We start from the raw sequence: 19,253 nt of genomic DNA on the forward strand, positions 1-19,253 counted from the left end.
AAACCAAGATCCAGCCCACATTTTCTCTCGTCTAGATCATTAGCTGAGCCTCAGAATTGGCGGCCCTGCCTCATTTCTCAACCCCTTCCGATTGATTCTCCTCCACTCTCTTGCCACAAGCATATGCATATGTTCGGGCTCTCACAGCAAGCCGGCTGCATTGCAGTGACGGCCCCTGCTCATTGCTTGTCTTCCTTCAGCCACACAAGGAGCGATGAGACAGCCAGGGGCAGATCCAAGTTTTGTCGGATCTGAGGCTTAGACAGTTCGGGCTACCCTGCTGCAGAGAGGTGAAGTTCAAAATTGGTGATGAAAGTTACCGTTTGTTTGGGTCAAGAAAAGAAAGCACAAGAGAGCTTTTAAAACAGGCAAATACTGCAAACACCACAAAGTCCAGAATTTACCATTCTTCTCTCTGTATATTTTTAGCTGCAGATTCTTTGACCATTTCTTCCTATAGCAATTATTTCATAATAGAATTTTCTATGGAGGGATTAGAAAGATACAGGAGTCTTTCCTCTAACATGCTTGAGCTAAACCTGTTTATTATTATTGAGTGTTTAAAATTTTCTTTTTGCTTCACAGCTCAAAATTAGTGATGTCATAGAAGTTTTTAAGATTGTTGTCACTTTTTTCCTAGACATGCACTGCGGGATTTGGAAATGTTCCCATAGACTACCTTTTGGCTCCATATATTTCTTTTTCTCTACTCTCACACACCTCTAGCACCAGGGGCTGTAAGACATGTTCATGTCACGGTATGACCTCAGGCTCTGCCCCTTTGTGTCCCAGCATTAGATGAGTTGGCCATTACCAGCCCAGGACAGCTAGCGATAATTTAATCAAACATGGAAATGACTGCAAGACACCCAAACATATCCCACTGCCTCCAAAGTAGATTATTTCCAACTCAAACTTCCTTTAGCTGGATTCCAGAAAGGCCCACAGCCACTCCAGTGCTACCCAACGTAAGAGAGAGTCGGAGCAGAGACAGCTGATGGGTGGATTACATAAATTGTACAAGATATGTGACCAAGGGAATGTATTTCTGGGGGCTTAGAAGGAGCCCAAACAAGGGAGGGGTTGACCCAGAAGGCAGTGAGAAGCTGCATTCACTTCACAGGAAACATGCTTAAGGTCACTCACCTAGCAAGTGACAGGGCTGGGACTTGAACATAGTCTTTAGAGGACAAACTCTACTAAATTGTATTAATTCACATCTGATTTTGCAATACCTTTCCTTTCTGTATGCCCGCTTAGCACACACATAGAGACGTTGGTCAGCATTTACTACATAAAAAACAGGCATCCAGATCTTGAAACAGATTTGCTATATTCCTAATCACCCATGAGACAACTTTTTTTTTTAAGACTCTGGAATTTCTGTGTGAAATAAATGTTATCATGATACGGAATTTCAGATCTCTCTGTACTAAACAAAACTCACTACCTCTACTCCAATCATGTGCTACAAATCATGTCTCTCCTCATTCAGGGAACATACTTCAGTCTGCCCCAAAGGTTGATAAATATAGGACAGTCCTCTTAACGTTTATTCTGGTGTCCTAAGAGCCATAGTTCGGAAATGATGGGACAGTCCCAAATAGAAGGAGAACAGCCAGCAGAGGCCCTGCTCTCAGTGCCCTGGCACCTGCAGAAGAAAGGTTTTCTTCGATAAACCTTGCGATGTCTGTAGTCCTCGCTTATGTACATGGGCGGAACCCTCTCTCAGAACAAGTGTGTTTGCCAAATCATAGGGTAAAGTGTCTTCCAAGTCCACTTGTTTCAGAAGAAAGACAGGATAAGGGAAGTGGCAGAAGCAGTGATAGGAAAGGAGTTTTCCACACTAACAAGTGTGAACTGATAAGCCTGACCTGTAAGGCAAATGTTGAGGGTCCTGAGTATACCTCTCATGCCAAAATTAGCTGAGCAAATTTGATTTGGCTTTCCATTTTCTAATGGAAAAAAATCCCTAGGGAGAAAGGAAACTCAATGTTTATTGCCATGATGAATCTTATCAGCTGGGCTTTTCTACTAAGTAAATCAATGGAATCACTTTCCAAGATGCCTGAAATCTAAGGCATGCCGTGATTAAAATATAGTAAACATAATATTCCAGTCCTTACTATGCTCCAGTCCCCTGGGCTAGGTGTGTTTACATTGTTTATTTCATTTTATCCTCACAAGAACCTGATGAGGCTGTTTCAATTTACAGATGAAGGAAATGAGGCTCAGAGAGATTCAGTCACTTACCCAGCCCAGCCACACAGCCAGCAAGTGCCAGAGGCCAGGTTTAAACCAAGGCAGTCGACTTGGGAGCCTGTGCACTTATCTGCTCTGTTGTACACGGAGAGATCTGTGTGCATCCTACTGCTATCTCCCTGCTCACCCTGACCCTGCCTCCCTGGACAGTTCCCAGAGGAGGGGGCATGCTTTGAGAAACTCTCTGAATGTTACCCTATAATATTGCAAAGCAAATAAGGGCTATTTGTATCATCTGCCCTTATTAGCTGTCCCCCCCACCCCCCATCTTATTGCACCTAAAATAAAACGTAAGAATGTTGGGAAGGGAGCAAAATGAGTACTTATTGATCCCTGAAAGCACTGATATATGCTTGATTCTTCTTCACCCCTGTCTGGAGGCCCAGGCTCTGCAAAAGGAAGTCCTCAATGAGGATTAAAGCGAGTGTGACTGCTTCTCTCTGGCAAACTCAGGTTACTGGGAGGTATCTGAGGTTGTATCCTAGGAACTGAAACAGAGTCTTCAGTATGTTGCTGATCTATACTGAAAAACTCTGCCAGGAAGCTTTTGAAAAGTTCTTAGGAAGGGCGGCCATATTCACGTGGTCCAGGCATAGAATATGGTGGCGATGCAGTGCCCAGACCAAGGGTCCTGGGCGGGGGGGGAAGTCCCAGTCTGGGGCTTGTAGTCACATTGGAGCGGAAGCAATGGGCCAAGGCCAAGGTGACATGAGGGAACCGTGGGAGAATATGTGCTCCAACCCCTCATTTTGTTGATGGGGAAACTGAGGCCCAGGGAGAGGACGTGACCTACCGCAGGTTACTCAGCTAGCTGTGTTGAAACCAGCACTAGAATTCCTTCGAAGACACTCCTTCCGCCATCACTGCTGACATGCCCGCCTCAGGGCAACATCGCCCAAGCAGACAGGTACCTTCCACGGTACATCCTAAATACTTCATGTCAGTTTGTCAACCAGTGATCGGATTTGGGCTTGCATTTGAGAATTGTACTGAGAAGACCGATTACCAAGAGAAGCGATGCCCTTTTTTCTCAGCTGGTTAAATTCCCAGTGTATAGCAATAAAAGAGCTCTTGAAATAGACGATTTTAAGGCGATGGGGATTAAGGAGTGCACCCGTCATGATGAGCACCAGGTGATGTATGGAAGTGTCGAATCACTATATTGTACACCCGAAACTAATATAACACTATCTGTTAACTAACTGGAATTAAAATAAAAACTTTAAAAGCCATTGAAAAAGAAAAAAAAATAAGTAAATAGACTATTGCTATAGTTGATGACTCGTCTACAGTAATCCATGTTATCGTATTACCTGAGCCAATCAAGTTTTTTTTCCAGAGTTATATTCCACAGCAGAGATGCAGGGAGGTTGCCCAGCAAATTCTCTTTTGCTTGTTCTGAAAGCAAGAAATGTTCTGGATGACTGTACACATGTACAAGAATTTCACACAGATGACACCTGTTATTCTTTTCCTCTTCAAGGTAATTTATTTCACTAAATATACTTGGAAAGAGTTGGGGAAAATCAAACAGCTTTTCACATCAATCCGTCTTTACCAATAGATTTTTTTTTTAGAAAATGTTTTTATCTTATATTCTATTTGCTTTAAATATATTCTCATCAAAACCCTGGAGTAACAGATTTAGCTTACTCAAATTATGGAAAGATCCACTGGATAACCCAATTAGCAAAACCAGTCTTCACTGTCAAGCAAAACCACCAAAGTGGACTCCTTTTCTGATGGAACCAGTCTGATTTCATATTTTGTTTTAGTAAATGTGTTAGTACGCATCCCTGGGACAGCCAGGTCACTGCTCAGTTCTAATTCGAAGGTAGGCGGGAAGCTAGAAGGGAGGACGTAGGTAGATGTGTAGAGCATGGAGCAAATTTGTCACCTGAGGGGCGTAAGGTACTGCCACTATCAAGGCATCCCACTGACACTATCTTTGCTTTGTCTGCGCGAGACTCAGGAAAGCTATATTCTTTGAAAATAAGTTGGGAGATGGAACAGGTGAAGTCATTACATTTTCAGTGGACCAAAATTTTCCATCCTTGCGCCACTTGACAATATATCTAAATTTGGACCATCCCAGCACGGGCTGAACATTGTGCTTTAATCTTACTAGGAATGGGTGTAAAACAGGAGGAAACTCAAAGCTCCAACCTGGATCTCTGGTCCTTGATTAACATTGTAGCGACTTATAGCGGGAGTCCACATGGCCTCTTTATTTGCCTCTAGGAAGGTAGCAAAGCAGCCTGGGGCAAAGCCACTTAATTAAGTGGGAGAAGGCAACTGAGGAAAGATAGTAGAGAAAGAACTGCTAGCAAGATGCTTGGATCACAGGGATGTTCTCAAAAGATTGGTTTCAGCAAATAACACATATGGGAGCTAGGGATCTGGAAAGAGATTGTCCTAAACTTAGCTATACTCCGGTCTGAAGACTTTAAGAGAAAGCCTTACAGGTACTGACAACTGACAAAAGGTAGTGTACCAGGGAGTGAAACGTCTTGCAATCCACTTGCTCTAGAAGAGGACAGGATAAGGGAAGTGGCAGGTGGGGTGATAGGACTAGTTGTTAGTCGTTAGGATGTTCATTGCAACATTGGAAGAGCAGAAATTTAAAAGCAACATAAATGTTCCGCAACAGGGGAGAGGGTCGATTGGATAAAATACTATACAGCAGTTGAAATAAATGAGTTATATACACATGTACACACATCTTGAAACTAATATATCCAATCAAAGATAATTTTCAAAGCTACATATAGAGTAATGTTAAAAATAGTACGCATGTTTAGAGATCCATAAATATGTAGTAAAAGTATAAAAACAAGGACAGAAGCATACCTACTGGGGAAGGAGTTATCAAGTGTATTTGTAACATGGTATCTTTTCAAAAGAGCAGCTCAGTCTTCAATGCCATGAAATTGATTATTGTATTCCAAGAGGAAACAAAGAGAATGATTTTTAAATAGGTGTCATGTGCAACAGTCCAGTGGGAAGAGGGGCTTTAGAGTTTCAACTTGAACTTTTGTGGGAGAATAATCCAAGTGAGCTGCCCTTTCACCTTGGACCCTCCAGCAGCCCAGCTCCAGGTTTCAGAGAATTTGCATCTTGGAAGGGGCTGAATCTGGTTAGACTGCTTATCCCTAAGACTCTGCAAAGTCATCCCTGATTTTTGTTTTTAATGAAATTTGACAAATAAAGTATGTGCATGGAGGCTCCTGTAGAATGGCCTTAATTTGTGCTTAGGAATGCATAATTTTATCAGGGTCTCTGTAATTAGATATTGTGCAATAGAATAAAAAGCAAATACTGCTTGTTCCATGGCAACAAGGGCCTTTAGTACCTCACTATCTTTGAGATAACGAAGGTTTCCATAGATACACGTATCACATGGGTTGTTTTTTTTTTTAAATAGACATCCAAGAAGAAAATGAAAGTTTCCCAGTTGGTTTTCCCCTATTTTTAAGGGTGAGTGTATGAACATGTGTTTTGTTCTCTTCTGTTTCCATTGCCTCCTAGATTGGGGATGTTTTTCCCCCTCTTTTCTCTGTCTAGACTGTAAATGCGCATACCGAGGGTTTCGTCGTCCTGTAGAATGATGCCGATACTTAAACTGGCGTAAAGGTGTAAAGAGCTTATCTTTTGAGGGGAGAGGACAGAATTAAGATTGCGGTCACTCTCTGCGTAAGGACTAAAGAAAGGTTTGCTGGGAATGTGGTCTGTGTTTTAGCAGAGAGTACTGACGTGCCAGGACATGAACAAGAAAGCAAGCTTCTAGAAGAAGGCAGAGAGTGGCCTCACCTCAATGACCCCAGCATCTAGCATTGCAGGCACACAGTAGGTGCTTAATTATTAACTCCCAGCTGGTTAGCTAATCCTATAAAGGGAAGACAGTAATATTTATAATTACCAAGAAAAGAAGCCGCAAGGTGCACCTTGGCTTCTGGACCAGAGGTTGGATGCATGTGGGAGCAGGTGGGTCACATAAAACGTGCAGGGGTGAGGCCAGCCAGATGTTACACAATAGGAAGTAGAGGGCTTGGGGTGAACCAAGGTGTGTGTGACCCATCTTAAAGCATTCCATCCACGCTTTTTTCGAACGCCACCTAAGCCAAACAAGACACACTAATTTGGTTTCTGCCTGGGCTGTAAGGAAAGGTAATTCCAGTACTGTGTTGTTTCCAGTAAGAGAGGGCCAAATCCCAAACAGGGTAAGGGCCATCCCTACCAAATGCCAGTCTTAAGCAGGTAACTCTGCAGGGGCATTGCCCTTTACTAAGTAGTAAGACTTTGGGCCAGGCAGCTTTGTGACAGGCCAGTCCCGGAATCGGCAGGTTCTTTTTCTCATAAGCATTGCTGTCTGGTTGACATCCATTTGTAATGTTCACCAAAGACAGTCTAGAAGGGGAAAAGTACCCTGCAAAGTAGCCTGTACCCTTAAGGGTCGGTGGAAGGCAAGGACAGGAAGCCCATGTGTTTGCGGTCTGCTAACGCACATGTGACCTTCAAATCACCATCTTAGACACCAGCTGGTCAACCACTGCCTTCTATCCCACCTGCTGCCTCTCCGAGGTGATTTCCTAGAGTCTGATTAACTGCTCCATCAAAAGAAAGCCTGATTGGTTGTACCTATACATTTCTAATATAGATCCTCTTGGCCACAAGATTTTTGCTTGAAGAACTATTAGCCCGAGTACCTCCTGTTGGAACACATGGCCTCAAATATTTGCAGATGTTCTGCCCAAGATACACCTAGGTTGAATTCTGGGAACTATTTCTTTCATCTCCTATTTCATTAATTAAATTTAATAGTATGATTGGAATTGTTAGGGCAAAGCCTTTTACAGTTTTATTAGCATTAAGCAGTTTTACATGTGGCAGTGAAGTGTGCATCTTGAGAGAATATTAAAAACATTTTTTTAAGAGATGAAAAGACATATTGATATGTAGTGAGAGGGGCAGAGGAACACATGTTAAGTATCCCTGTGAATCCAACAAAAGTCTTTGTGGAAGCATAGAAATCATAGCATTCCTTGGATTTTACACAACATTCTCTTCTAAATAACTCAAAAGGCAGTTAGAGGTGTTGTCTTCTCTTCAGATGATCCTGGGAGAAAAGGAGGGGCAGTTGTAAGATGAACTGTATTCAGGCCCTGTTAGGCATGATGGGAGAGCATTTAAGACGTCATTTAAAATATTGTCCTTGGGGCGCTTGGGTGGCGCAGTCGGTTGAGCGTCCGACTTCAGCCAGGTCACGATCTCGTGGTCCGTGAGTTCGAGCCCCGCGTCGGGCTCTGGGCTGATGGCTCAGAGCCTGGAGCCTGCTTCCGATTCTGTGTCTCCCTCTCTCTCTGCCCCTCCCCCGTTCATGCTCTGTCTCTCTCTGTCCCAAAAATAAGTAAACGTTGGAAAAAAAATAAATAAATAAAATATTGTCCTTTTCTTCTAAAATTTATAGTCTCATTGGAGGTAATTACAGTCACCTTTGTGCATAGGATCAATAAAAGGTCTAACATTGGCCATCTGTCCATTAAACTGAAGAAATGTCTGGGACTCCCAAGTGCTATCCTAGAGATCATACTTACCGAACGGTGCAAAACACAAGCCACAGTAAAGGATAAATTTAATACCACACACCTGCAAAGGTGAGGCGTTGCTATCTACTCTCATTGGTTATACTGATCTATATCTCATTGGCTGGGGTCATTTTAAGATATTTCAACCCTTGCAGGTGGTATCCCATCCTTCCTTTACTCAATGATGAGTTTTCAAGTCAGTAGAGTAGGCAGAGGCTCAGCAGTATTCCGTAATGGCTAGAACTTACCTGTAGCCATTATCAGGTTACATCTCCTTAACTACAGCTAAAGAGGTCTTTGAACTCAGAACTCAGAAGACAGGCCTCTCTTCTCAGGTTGAGAAGAACCAAAGTCATCATGCAGACACAACAATTACCATTATTCACAGGTAATGTAAATAACCATGAATCGGAAACGGGTACAGAAAAGCCATAGAGTACAGTTATGAGGAGGCTGCAGGTGTTAATTGCCAACTCCTGCCCACTGAGCTGTGCTGAAAGCCATGGTCAGAAGCTACTGGGCTGACCCAGCCTGGTTCCAACCAGAGTCTCCTCCTTTGTCATCACACGGACTCCGTTTTGTCTTCTGTTCCTCTCCTGTGTCCCTTCCTGGTTTGTGCTTCTTAATTACACTGTTGACTACTCTGAAGCCAAGTTAATACCCTAATTACAGAGAGGTCACCATCCTACCAGCTGCACTTGCAGAAAGAGTAACCGACAGAGCTCTTCCAGTGCGTTTCTGGTCTGTTCTAGTACCTTCTGACCTTCACGCTGTTCGATAAATCTTGGAAAATGCCGAAGGTATGGTTCTCCCTCGGTGGGAATATACTTTGGAAAAATACCCGGCAAACCGTTATTTCGCCCCTGCTGTGGCATCCTGCTTGCTTTAGGTGAACACCTCCTCCACATAGTAAACAACGGATTGTTTTCTGTAGGGAGCTATCCCACGCCAGTATTAGTGAATCGGGGGGCAAGAGCTGTGGTGCCTGGTTGGTGTTCTGCTGTTTACCTGCTCCAAATCCATTTCGTGGGAGTTATGGGGTTTGCGTATAGTACAGTATTGCGTATAGTACAGTATTCTTTTTGGTCCTTCATTTCACTTACAGGGACTTTTTTTTCCCTTCTTAGCCTCCTTTTCTCGTATGATAAAGATCTACAGTTTGTGGACACTAAAACCATATTCTACAAATCAATAAGACATGTGGCCTGAGAAAGGATTTTTTCCCCTGATTTTGTACATGTGTCTTACGGAAGGTTTCTTATAAATTGGATCTAATTTAGTTGTACATTAGAAAAAATCACCTTTTAAAAAAGTAAGCTAGAGAAAATAGATAGTGCCTAAGAGGATAGCAATATATAGACATTCTACTTAATAACATATACAAACTGAAATGTATTATCATCCGTTAGACTTATACAACTTACATTTACAAAGGGAATTCCCTCACCAGGTTTATATACGTGAGAAAAGTAACCAAGAATCTTCACTTTTTTAAATATAATAATAATAATACAGCCCTTAATCCCATAACCAGAAGCACAGATATCCCAAGTCACTTTTCTCAACTTTGGAACAGGAATGTGGTGGGTTGATGTTGGTTTGGTTTTGGTGTGTGTTTGTTTGTTTGTTTGTTTGTTTGTTTTTTCAGAGTTACTGTTCTCAGAATGGTAGATAGTAGGCAAATCCTAGAAAGAGTTTATTCCACTTAAAAAGCCAGCATTTTCCCTCCAGAGCAATTGTTTGCTGTTGAGACAAAACCTATAATTACTCTTATCTAATAGTTTCATAGCATGCCATGCACTGTTTGCAAGGAGTTTTTTCCGTCAGTTTTTTCCTTAGTCATTTAGAAATATAATTTGGTCATGAATATTACCTATTTTCCCTTGGTATGGGACAAGAGACTGTGCAGGGCAAAAATAGACCTCCCCCACCCCCCCAGATTTATGTTCTACCTACCCACACTTGAAGTAGCCAGGAACGAGTGGGCATTTTCTCTGTGAATATATCTATATGAAAATAATTTGGTATTTCTTTCTCTTACGGATGGGAAGGCTTCAATTTGAGCCTATATCCATGACTTCCTGGGGATTGTAAAAGAGGGAGAAAGCCCTTCCAGGAAGAAACCCCTTAGGTCAAAATGAATCAAACCATCAGAAAATTTCCATGTGTCCTTCCCAGGACTGAAGCCGTAACAAGAATTCTGTCCATAGCACAGGTGGGAATCTAGGAGCCAGGGAACAATGGAGCACACAAACATCTTCCTGCACTTGATGAAGCCCCTGTTACTATATGAATGTGCAAGCTGGACCAAAAGAGAAAATAGGGCCGGCATTCTGTTTGGGGCATTGCACTTCTGTGTAGACAAAGAAAACTTTGGGAAAATTTGAGCCAAAGGCAAGAACGTAGACATTCCTTAGGAGGGAACAACCAAGGGGGAAGGGACTGTTTACTTCTCAGGAAGTTATGAAATCTCATATGTAAAACACAGTCATATTTTTGTTATTACTTGATTTAACACTCCAGGAACTTAGCCCAGCCAGCTGTGACTCTCAAGCTGCCCTGCTCATTAAAATTCCCCCCTTCTGATTCAGACCCCCTTCTACCACTACTGGATGTTGCCTGGCCTATTGTCCCTGAGTCGACTCCATGTAATTCAGGAATGTGCCTGTTCAGTGCTCCCAAGAAGTCTCTACAAAAGTAAAAGTTCGCTGTTGAAATTTTGGAAAGTTCTGAAAAGCACAAAGAAAAATCACGTGGCACCATAATTCTGTCACCTGTCTATCGTGCCGCTGGTATCACGTTAGTGCCATAAAATTGTAATTATCCCTTAAGCATCCAAACTAACCCCGCAGATACCAGGGGGAGAGATGGCCAGCCCCTCTCCTTGAGGGCAAAAGTTCTCCCTTATCTATCTCCGAGCGTTGGCCGCGGGGCTCAGGGTGCAGGTGTGTCCCCTACAAACCTGGGTTCTCAGAAGAAGAAGAAGGCAGCACTCTAGAATGAGTCCAGGAAGGAAGACATGTGTTAGTACTTTTTTCCTGAACTATAAAATATAGTTCTCAGTTGTGACCTTTTTTCTGGAATTGTCTAGAAATGTCAAAATGTGTTCGTAAGATGATCTGGGAGGCCAGGGTTTCTGGGACTTTGCACAGAAGATACGTTTGCTTCAAATCCTGCACCGTATCTTTAGCAACCATGACAGGAAGGTGTCTGTTTGGGAAAGGGACTCCGGGCAGGTGAGCGGAGCCCCACGCTGCTCGGGAAGGGGCCAGCGTCTGCCAAGGCCGGGGCCGCGCTGGCTGCCTTCCGTACTTGGTTCGCGGCAGACTGCGGTGTGAAGAAGGAGAGCGCGGGGGTCGGAGGGCCTGGCATCCAGGCCCTTGTAGCCCACCGGGGTCTGCAGGTGGACGGAGTGTCCCTGCACAGAGCAGCGCCCATAAACAGATTACGGAACTGCCATCCGTTAATCCCCAAACAGTTTTTCTGTCATTTAATTGGAAAATTCATCTTATTTTGCCTCCAGGCCTTGTAGCCTTATTGCATTTGCACATATTTCAAAATGTTTCAAGTACTGACCAGATAACATTAATGAATATATTAGATAGGCAAACGCTTTTAAACAAAAAATAATAAACATCCTTGTGTGTATATATTAAAAAAATGTTAATTCCGTCTGGAGCCAAACAGGTAATTTTCCCTTCAGCATTTTTGCAGTCAGCTAAGACAGGTTGGCCTAGGACTGCAGTCAGCCTGTCTGCAGACCGGGCTTGACTTGCATACCAGGGTCAGGTCGGCTGCAGAAACAGACAGGGAGATGATCTGATTGGCTCGCGTCCAGAGCATGCTCACAAGGGCCTCTTTGATGAAAGGGTTCTTGGTAAGTACTGTACCAAAAGCAGCCTGCCACCCTCCTTTCAAAGATACCCATTTAGAGTAATTCCCAGAAAGGGAAAAAGCAGCAAGAAAAAGTGAGAGGGAGGGGAGGGGATGGGGGGGGGGGGCGGGCAGAGAGAGAGATCGAGAGCGAGCGAGCCGAACTACAGGATTACCGCAGGAATAATTATGCTCCCTGGCATAGAGAAAAGGGGAAAGTTATTACAAGTAAACTGCTGGATGTTGAAGTAGCTGGTTGGCAATTCTGCAAGAACATAAGGAATGTGCAATTAAGCTCATTAAAACATCATCATTATGCTTATCAATCTTTTTCCAAAAGGGGTAGGGTGGAGCAGTGTGTTAAGGCATGACTGCTTTTGCAGATAAAGATCCGGGGCGCCCTCGTTCGCTGGGCTTCTCCCAGCGAACAAAATCGGCTATTCAGTTCCACGCGGCACTTAGTTAGGCAGGCTGGCTTCCACTCACCCTGGAGTGGCACCTGAACTCTGGGAGAGGCATTCAGGAGGCTGGCTCCTCTCAGCGGGCATGCTTCCTTTCGGTGCAGTCCCCATCAGACAAACAAGTCTTTATTAAGCACCTACTATATGCCCAACACTGGTGTTTGGGGCAAATTCAGAAATAGTATATATGACGTGAGCCCTGCCCTCCAGGCACCGTTAGCCTAACTGGGGAGGTGAGACGCAGTCATCCATTCGTTACGCAAAAAGAAATACGTGTAGGGAGGCAGCCATGTGGGGGGCGGGGGGGGCTCTGCCGGAACTGTGGGTACAGGAGTGACCGAGGAGGACACGGCCGCCGCCCTCACCATCTCACAGAGGGGCCGTCAGGCAGGCACAACTTCCATAAGGCAGAATCATTACACGACCGATGCTGGCAGGGGAAGGTCAAGGTCCGGTGGGGGCACGGGGTAGGGGTCACTACTCCATACATAACTTGCTCCTTTCCCGCAATACATTTTAAGTTCCTTCAGGAAAAGCAGTGTCTCTTTCGCTTCCACTTTCTCTCTTTCTTTGCTGCTGTTATTTTTTAGCGGCATTTTCAATATGAAAATAATGTTTCTTGATGAAAGTGAGTCACATACAGAATAATAAGAAAATTAAAATCAGCTGCAGTCTGACCACTGAAAGACACCCACTCTGATATTTAGATATATTTTCCTCCAATCTTTTGCTTTTATTTTGGGCTTTTACAAAATTATTTAATTGGATTATTTTTTGCTTTTTCCACTTGAACATTTTCCATACCATTGAATGTGCTTCAAACCATTGTTTAAAATGTCTGCACAGTTTAATCTTCTCTTGCTGGACATTTTGTTTGTTTAGTTTTTCACCATTATGAATAATATTGCCCTGAGCACCTTTGTATGTTAAGAAATGTCACACTTCCTATGCCCACAGTTAGGTGCAAATAGCATTTATGCAACAACCACCTATAAAGTAAAGGAAAGCTACACAATACAAAGTAGGGGACCCACACGGTGGTGCTGAATAAATCTGGAGAACAAGGAGCTCCCGGGGGCTCAGCACAACAGGAAGACTCGTGGAGAAGGTAGGGTGGTCCAGTGGTTTAGAGTCTTGCATTACTGCGGACTGCCTCGAAACCCCAGCTTGCATTTTCTTCCGGGCATCCGTAAGGATGCCCCTGTTTTCCATCGACTGGCAGCCTCCTCCATCACCCACATCTACATTACATCTCCAGTTCAGTAATCCGCAAACATTTCTCTGCTTCAGAATCACCTGGGGTGCACGTTTAAAAGACCCGGTTCCTGGACCCCCTTCCAGACCCGCTAAATCAAAACCTGTGGGGCAAGGTCCAGGAATCTGAATTTTGGACACAGGCATCAAGATGATTCCAGTGCAGGGGGTCCAAGAGCCAAAGACACAAGAGCAGGTGCAGGCTGCCGTCATGATGCTGGGCGCACAGTGGCAAGAGCAAGGGCTCGGGGCACACCTTGGCCACACCATTCACCACCGTCTGGCCTTGGGCAGGTCACTTCGCTCACTGAAGCTGTTTCCTCACCTGTGAAAGAAGGGTGGTCATGGGACATCCTTCCGAGAGGGGTTGTGAGGATGAAGTGGAGACGGAAGACGGAGGTGCTGAGCCCAACCCAAGACCAGTCTCCCAGGAATGTTTTTGGTAGCTGTTATTACTCTCCACGTGTGTCATTCTTCTTTAAAACGTGAGCAGCGCAGTAGGGCTCCTTCCTTAGCTTTTCGTTTCAGCCGAGACTCTGTTTTGCCAAGTGGCCTCCGAGATAGGTGACCCCGCAAGCCTCCCGCGGTGACTGCGGCCATGCCTTCTGCCGGTGCCCGCTCTGCTTCCCTCGGCCTCGGGCACAAGAGGGGAGCCATGGCATCTGATTGGTAGAAATGCATCCTTGGTTGGGAGCCAAGCTAAGCTAAGGTGGAGGGAAAGATAAGCCTGAGGAAACGCTGACGTGAAGAGGTGTGACTGGAGAAACACCAGTACCCTCCAGGACTGGAGGAGCTAGCTTGAACTTTAATTCCTGGTTTGATCAAGGTAGTGTAAAAATGGACCCCAAAGGTCTTTAGACGGAAAACTAGGTTTTAGGTTTCACATATTAGCGGTAGTTAGAGCCAAATGTTCATTCCTCTCAAATTGTGTGGGTGGATCGCTTTCCTCCCACTGTTGAAGTATCGTGTTTTTAGCTGCTAATAAACTTAATAAAATCCATTTCTTATTTTCCCTAGTGTATTAAGTTCGTTCACATGCCCTGCTGAACCAACATTTAGTGACGCTGGGTTAGAAAGTATTTCTGTCGGAAACAGACAACGGGCCCAGTTCAACTGCAAAACACTTCTCAAAAAGGCTTCTTTTCTCCAGGCTCAAGCTTGCAAAGAGCCATTTGAATTCAGGGAATCCTCCCAGTCAACCATAACACCTACACAAAGTATGAAGGAATTTTGTTTTATTGGTCCAAGAAGCAGATTCAAAGGAACTGCCAACTGCTGTACTCCCACGGAAGCCCCCACCTGTCCCCGTCCACCCCCACCCCCGCACTCCGATCACCGCTAATGGCCCCATGTGTCCTCACTGTCCCCACACCAGGGCTGCCCAGGTCAGAAGGCTCGGGGTGCATCTCCAGGGTCTGCCCTACCCCCGATACTCTCGAAGTGCTTGGCAATGGAACGTGGATGCTGTACTCACGCAAAACAAACAAAAATGTTCTTCTGAGAGATGGCGTGTGAAAAGTAGCACGGGGAATACAGGAGCCTTCTAAGGCTGGGTTGAAAAGAGGCAGAAATAAAGAAGAGGGATTGTGAAGAGACCAACAAAGAAAACTACGCAGAAGGCTGTGTGAAGAAGTAGAACCTAGGGAGGTAGAAATAGATGCTTTACAGTTTTTAAAGAGTTCCCTCTAAAATTTCAACAGGTGGTGGTAAGACCATCACAACGCAGGATACCAATGGCGTGTTGATTACTGGTATGTGCGAGTTGGAGCGGGGACAGTTAGGAGATTTTATTTTAAGAAAAACTAAAAAGTTGGAAACGATCCAGAGGTTTGCTGATCCATAACAGTGATGAAGTTCCCATTTGATTTAAGAATGCAGACATAGAGAATGCCCTTCCTTGTCAGCCCGGCTCTATTTTAGTGATACATGGCCCAATTGTACACGTGAGCATTAATTTGTCATTTTTTTTTCTTTTTTAAAGTCAAAGAAAAAGATAAAGTCAACTTACTCAGGCTAATGCATGCCATGACTGCAAGTCTTGAGGAATCTGCCTTTTTTTTTTTTTTTTTTTTTTTAGAGAACGTACTTGTGAGATCTTTGCTCTTCTGCAGGGCGAAAAACTAGAAAATCACAATACCATGCCCGTGTTTGCTCAAGTGATCACTCTTAGATTGTGTGGGGCTTATCTTCTGCTATAATCAGCATGGCCCTCTTAAACAGAGCTGTCTTTAAAACCCAGATCTACCGGTAAGATTTGTTTTAATTTCGGTCTAACAGCTTTAGGATTACCCCTCAAGACTATATCGTCAGGCTTTTGTACAAACAAGGAGCTTACACAAAACTGCCATTATAATGGAGACTTGAGGTTGGGGGGGACGGGGGAAGCCTTGTTTGGTTGATTGAGTTATGATTGTATAGGGAACAAATAAAGGCTTTCTTTCCTTAAACATAACAGTTATGTCTTACTCTAGCTAATAATGCCACGTATTCTTTTAAAAAAATATTTACACAGCCTGACATTATTCTTAATGTCAATGCAATGTGTTACCTCTAGGTTGAAATCCAGTTTTAATCCTATAAGCTAGAAAAATAAGTTCGATCCTACACAATTGAGTCTTGAAATTGTTGATTCTGTTGCTGTATTTATAACCATTGATGGCCTCTCCGTGCCTTCCCCCATTCCCTCCCCCCTCCTCCTCCTTCTCTCTCTCTCTCTCTCTCCATTTATATGAATTAAATCTGTTAGATGGATATATGTATATATCTCTTTATATGTGTGTATATATACATGTAACAATTTCATTCGTGCAATAAGAAACTGTCTTCATTTTCTGGGTATCTACTCTGTGATCTCAATAAAGAATTTTTTTATAATGTATTGATTTACTGCGGCCCTATACAGTATTAGGTTTTCTCCTGTTGTCCTCCCCGCAAAAGTTAAATGGCTCTTCTTTGATGGTTGTTGCACGAGGTACATTATAGTTTAACTTGCTAGATGTTATCTAAAGTTTCTGGTAAATAACACGGACCAGAAAGTTTTGGCGTTGGGTGGCTATGTGATTTTAGCTAGGCGGTGGCCAGCCATGGGTGTGATGGATGCCGTAGGTGTCATTCATCTGTTTAAGGGTTGCAGGTACATTGTCTGCGGCTTCGCTCACACGCCATGCTAGAGCCGGTCACGCTGCAGCCATTGTTCCCCACGCACCTCCATGGCTGCAAGGTATAAATGGTAGAGGCAAAAAAAAAAAGAATAAGAAAGTGGAGAAAAAAAAAAAAGAACAAGAAAGTGAAATCGGGGTGAAGTTAGACAAAACTAGACGGAGAGCTTTTCTTTTTTTAATTTTCTGAAATGGAAAGGAGGTAACAATCCAGAAACAGGAAGACAAACAAAGAGAGGTTCCCATAACTTGGAATGGGAGCCATAGTGAAGGCTTCTAAAAGTGAATTCGAAGTGACTTTGGCCCTGTATTAGGCACTGAGTGCTTTTTGAGCTCTCTAAATCCATCTTTAAATATAGTTAGGTTTTGCAAGTGTATTGGGGCAGGAGATTTGAATTAGGATTTATAACTTGAACAGGACTGATTGTAGTCAGCTAATTTGGCATTTTGAAAGCGCTTCAGGTCATTGTAATTATGCAAAGGATATGCAATCATTAGCTCTCAGTATACGAATTTCTCATTAATATCTACTTGGAAAAGAGTTGATGAGTATGAGGCCATCACTGGCTGAAAATGAACGTTTGTAGTTGAAAACGGGGCTTCTTTTCACTGCCAGCCGCCCCCAGAATTGATGGAAATGCCAGGCCTGGACAGCAGTGCCCTTGAAATTTCAGGACCACTCCTCACACACAGGTAATGGATCAAGACATTTAAATATCACTGGTCCAGCTCATCACAACCAAAAGATCCAGGGGAAGGCTAGTTTTAAAAAAAAGAATTGAGAGCCACATCCAGAGGACGTTTTTCATTAGCCAACGCCCCTGCCCTCGGGCACTGAAAACTCTGTACCCAGACACTGCCTGCCACTTGGCATAGGGACAGGGCTCAGAAATCCATTAGCGGTGCCCCTTTGGTTAGTAGAGAATGAATGGCTGAGCAGGTGGCCTCCTGGTTGACTTTGTACCAGTGGCCTTTGCTACAAGTCTCATGTCCAAGCACAATTTTACACGCTCCACCTGCAGTGAGGTGATGGGTTCTCTTGACTTCTTGCCACTTTTCCTGCAAGCGTGTCCCTGTAGCTTTGGAGAAGTGAATTTAATGTTCTGGATGGCAGTTAGGACACTGCATCACTGATTGTGGGACTTTGGAGCATTGTATCAAGTTCTCTTTGTTTAGAATCTATTTTATGCCCAAACCTCATCTCACTACAGCTCTCACGTGTCGTTTTATGAAAATATGCTACAAGAGGATTGAGTTTCTGCCTTTGACCGCCAGCCTCACTTGTTGGCCACCTACTGTCACATGATACCAAGACCACGTAATGAGCTGGGTGCCAAGCAGACACCTTCGTGCAGTGGCTCTTACAACCATCTCGCTGTTAATTCATTCGATTCATGCCATAGCACCCGTCCTGAGAACCAGCATGCCAAGAATGTGTACGACTTGAGGGAGAGAAAAAGGGAAAGACGGAAGGAAGGGTCGCAAAAGGCGACAATAACATTGTCTCTACCACTGCTGGACATTCAGACATTCCCTGCAGGCTGATGCCAACGTGCGGCGCGAGGGACCAGTGCTCACCCCTCGTGGATACGGCACCCTCTGGAATTCTTAGTTAAGGTTAGGGATTGTTCCTCTTCCGTGCCAGAAATTCCTGGACTCGGCGTGCATGCGTGCTTGTTGGTCACCAGCTATTTAATCCCAATCAGTGCCTCTAGTATTTGACGTGTCCATCGTTGTAGCCAGCTGTAGGCAACTCGTGATTGTCTGTAGGAACAGAGAGGTCTTGTGGCGTGGTTAATCCAGAACAGTGAATGAGGCAGAAGAGTCATAGTTTGAGAATTACCTTTAGCTGGTTGTTTTTAAAAAAAAAAACAACCTAGTTCTATCTTGCTTTACCTCCCTGGTTCTATCTTGCTTACGCTGAACTCAGTGTTTATTCTGTTCTATTTTGGGGCACCTCGGTGGTTCAATCAGTGAAGAGTCTGGCTCTTGATTTCAGCTCCGGTCACGATCTCAGGGTGTTGAGATCGAGCCCCACGTCAGGCTCTGTGCTGGGCGTGGAGCCTGCTTAAGATTCTCTCTCCCTCGGGGCGCCTGGGTGGCTCAGTCGGTTAAGCGTCCAACTTCAACTCAGGTCACCATCTTGCGGTCCGTGAGTTCGAGCCCCACGTCTGGCTCTGTGCTGACGGCTCAGAGCCTGAAGCCAGTTTCGGATTCTGTGTCTCCCTCTCTCTCTGCCCCTCCCCTGTTCACGCTCTGTCTCTCTCTGTTTCAAAAATAAAAACGTTAAAAAAAATTTTTTTAAAAAGATTCTCTCTCCCTCTACTGCTCACACTCTCTGAAAAATAATCATCAACATAAAACAAAAAAATAAATTAAGTAGTAAAACAATTTAAAAAATAAAATGTTCTCTTTTAAGTTTTTTTATCATATGCAGTAATGTATTTAAAACATTTGAAAACTATAGGACACTGTGAAGAAAATAAAGATCACTTATAATCACACTATTAAAAACTTTCTGCTGGATGTATGCCTAGACATTTTCCTCAGGATACTTACATAGATACACATGTTTAATTAAATGAGCTTTTTCCTTTTTACTAAATATCGTGGTCATCATTGCCCCACATCAATTAGTTCATCTCAACATTATCGTTTTT

At 43.9% G+C, this 19,253-nt stretch overlaps 1 protein-coding gene across 7 annotated transcripts in view; it reads left to right on the forward strand.

The window, feature by feature from the left end:
* VTI1A (vesicle transport through interaction with t-SNAREs 1A) overlaps positions 1 to 19,253 on the forward strand; it is a 348,766-nt gene that overhangs the window by 277,360 nt on the left and 52,153 nt on the right. The window contains exon 9 of one of the 7 annotated variants that reach the window (XM_053206829.1): positions 5,687 to 5,739. The exons of the other annotated variants lie outside the window; for them this stretch is intronic. Within the exon in view, the coding sequence (XP_053062804.1) occupies positions 5,687 to 5,705 (19 nt within the window). The 3' untranslated portion in view covers positions 5,706 to 5,739. The remainder of the gene's footprint in view (positions 1 to 5,686; positions 5,740 to 19,253) is intronic. 7 annotated transcript variants of the gene reach the window in all.

This window comes from Acinonyx jubatus, chromosome D2, assembly GCF_027475565.1.
Source record: "Acinonyx jubatus isolate Ajub_Pintada_27869175 chromosome D2, VMU_Ajub_asm_v1.0, whole genome shotgun sequence".
Taxonomy (NCBI): Eukaryota; Metazoa; Chordata; class Mammalia; order Carnivora; family Felidae; genus Acinonyx; species Acinonyx jubatus.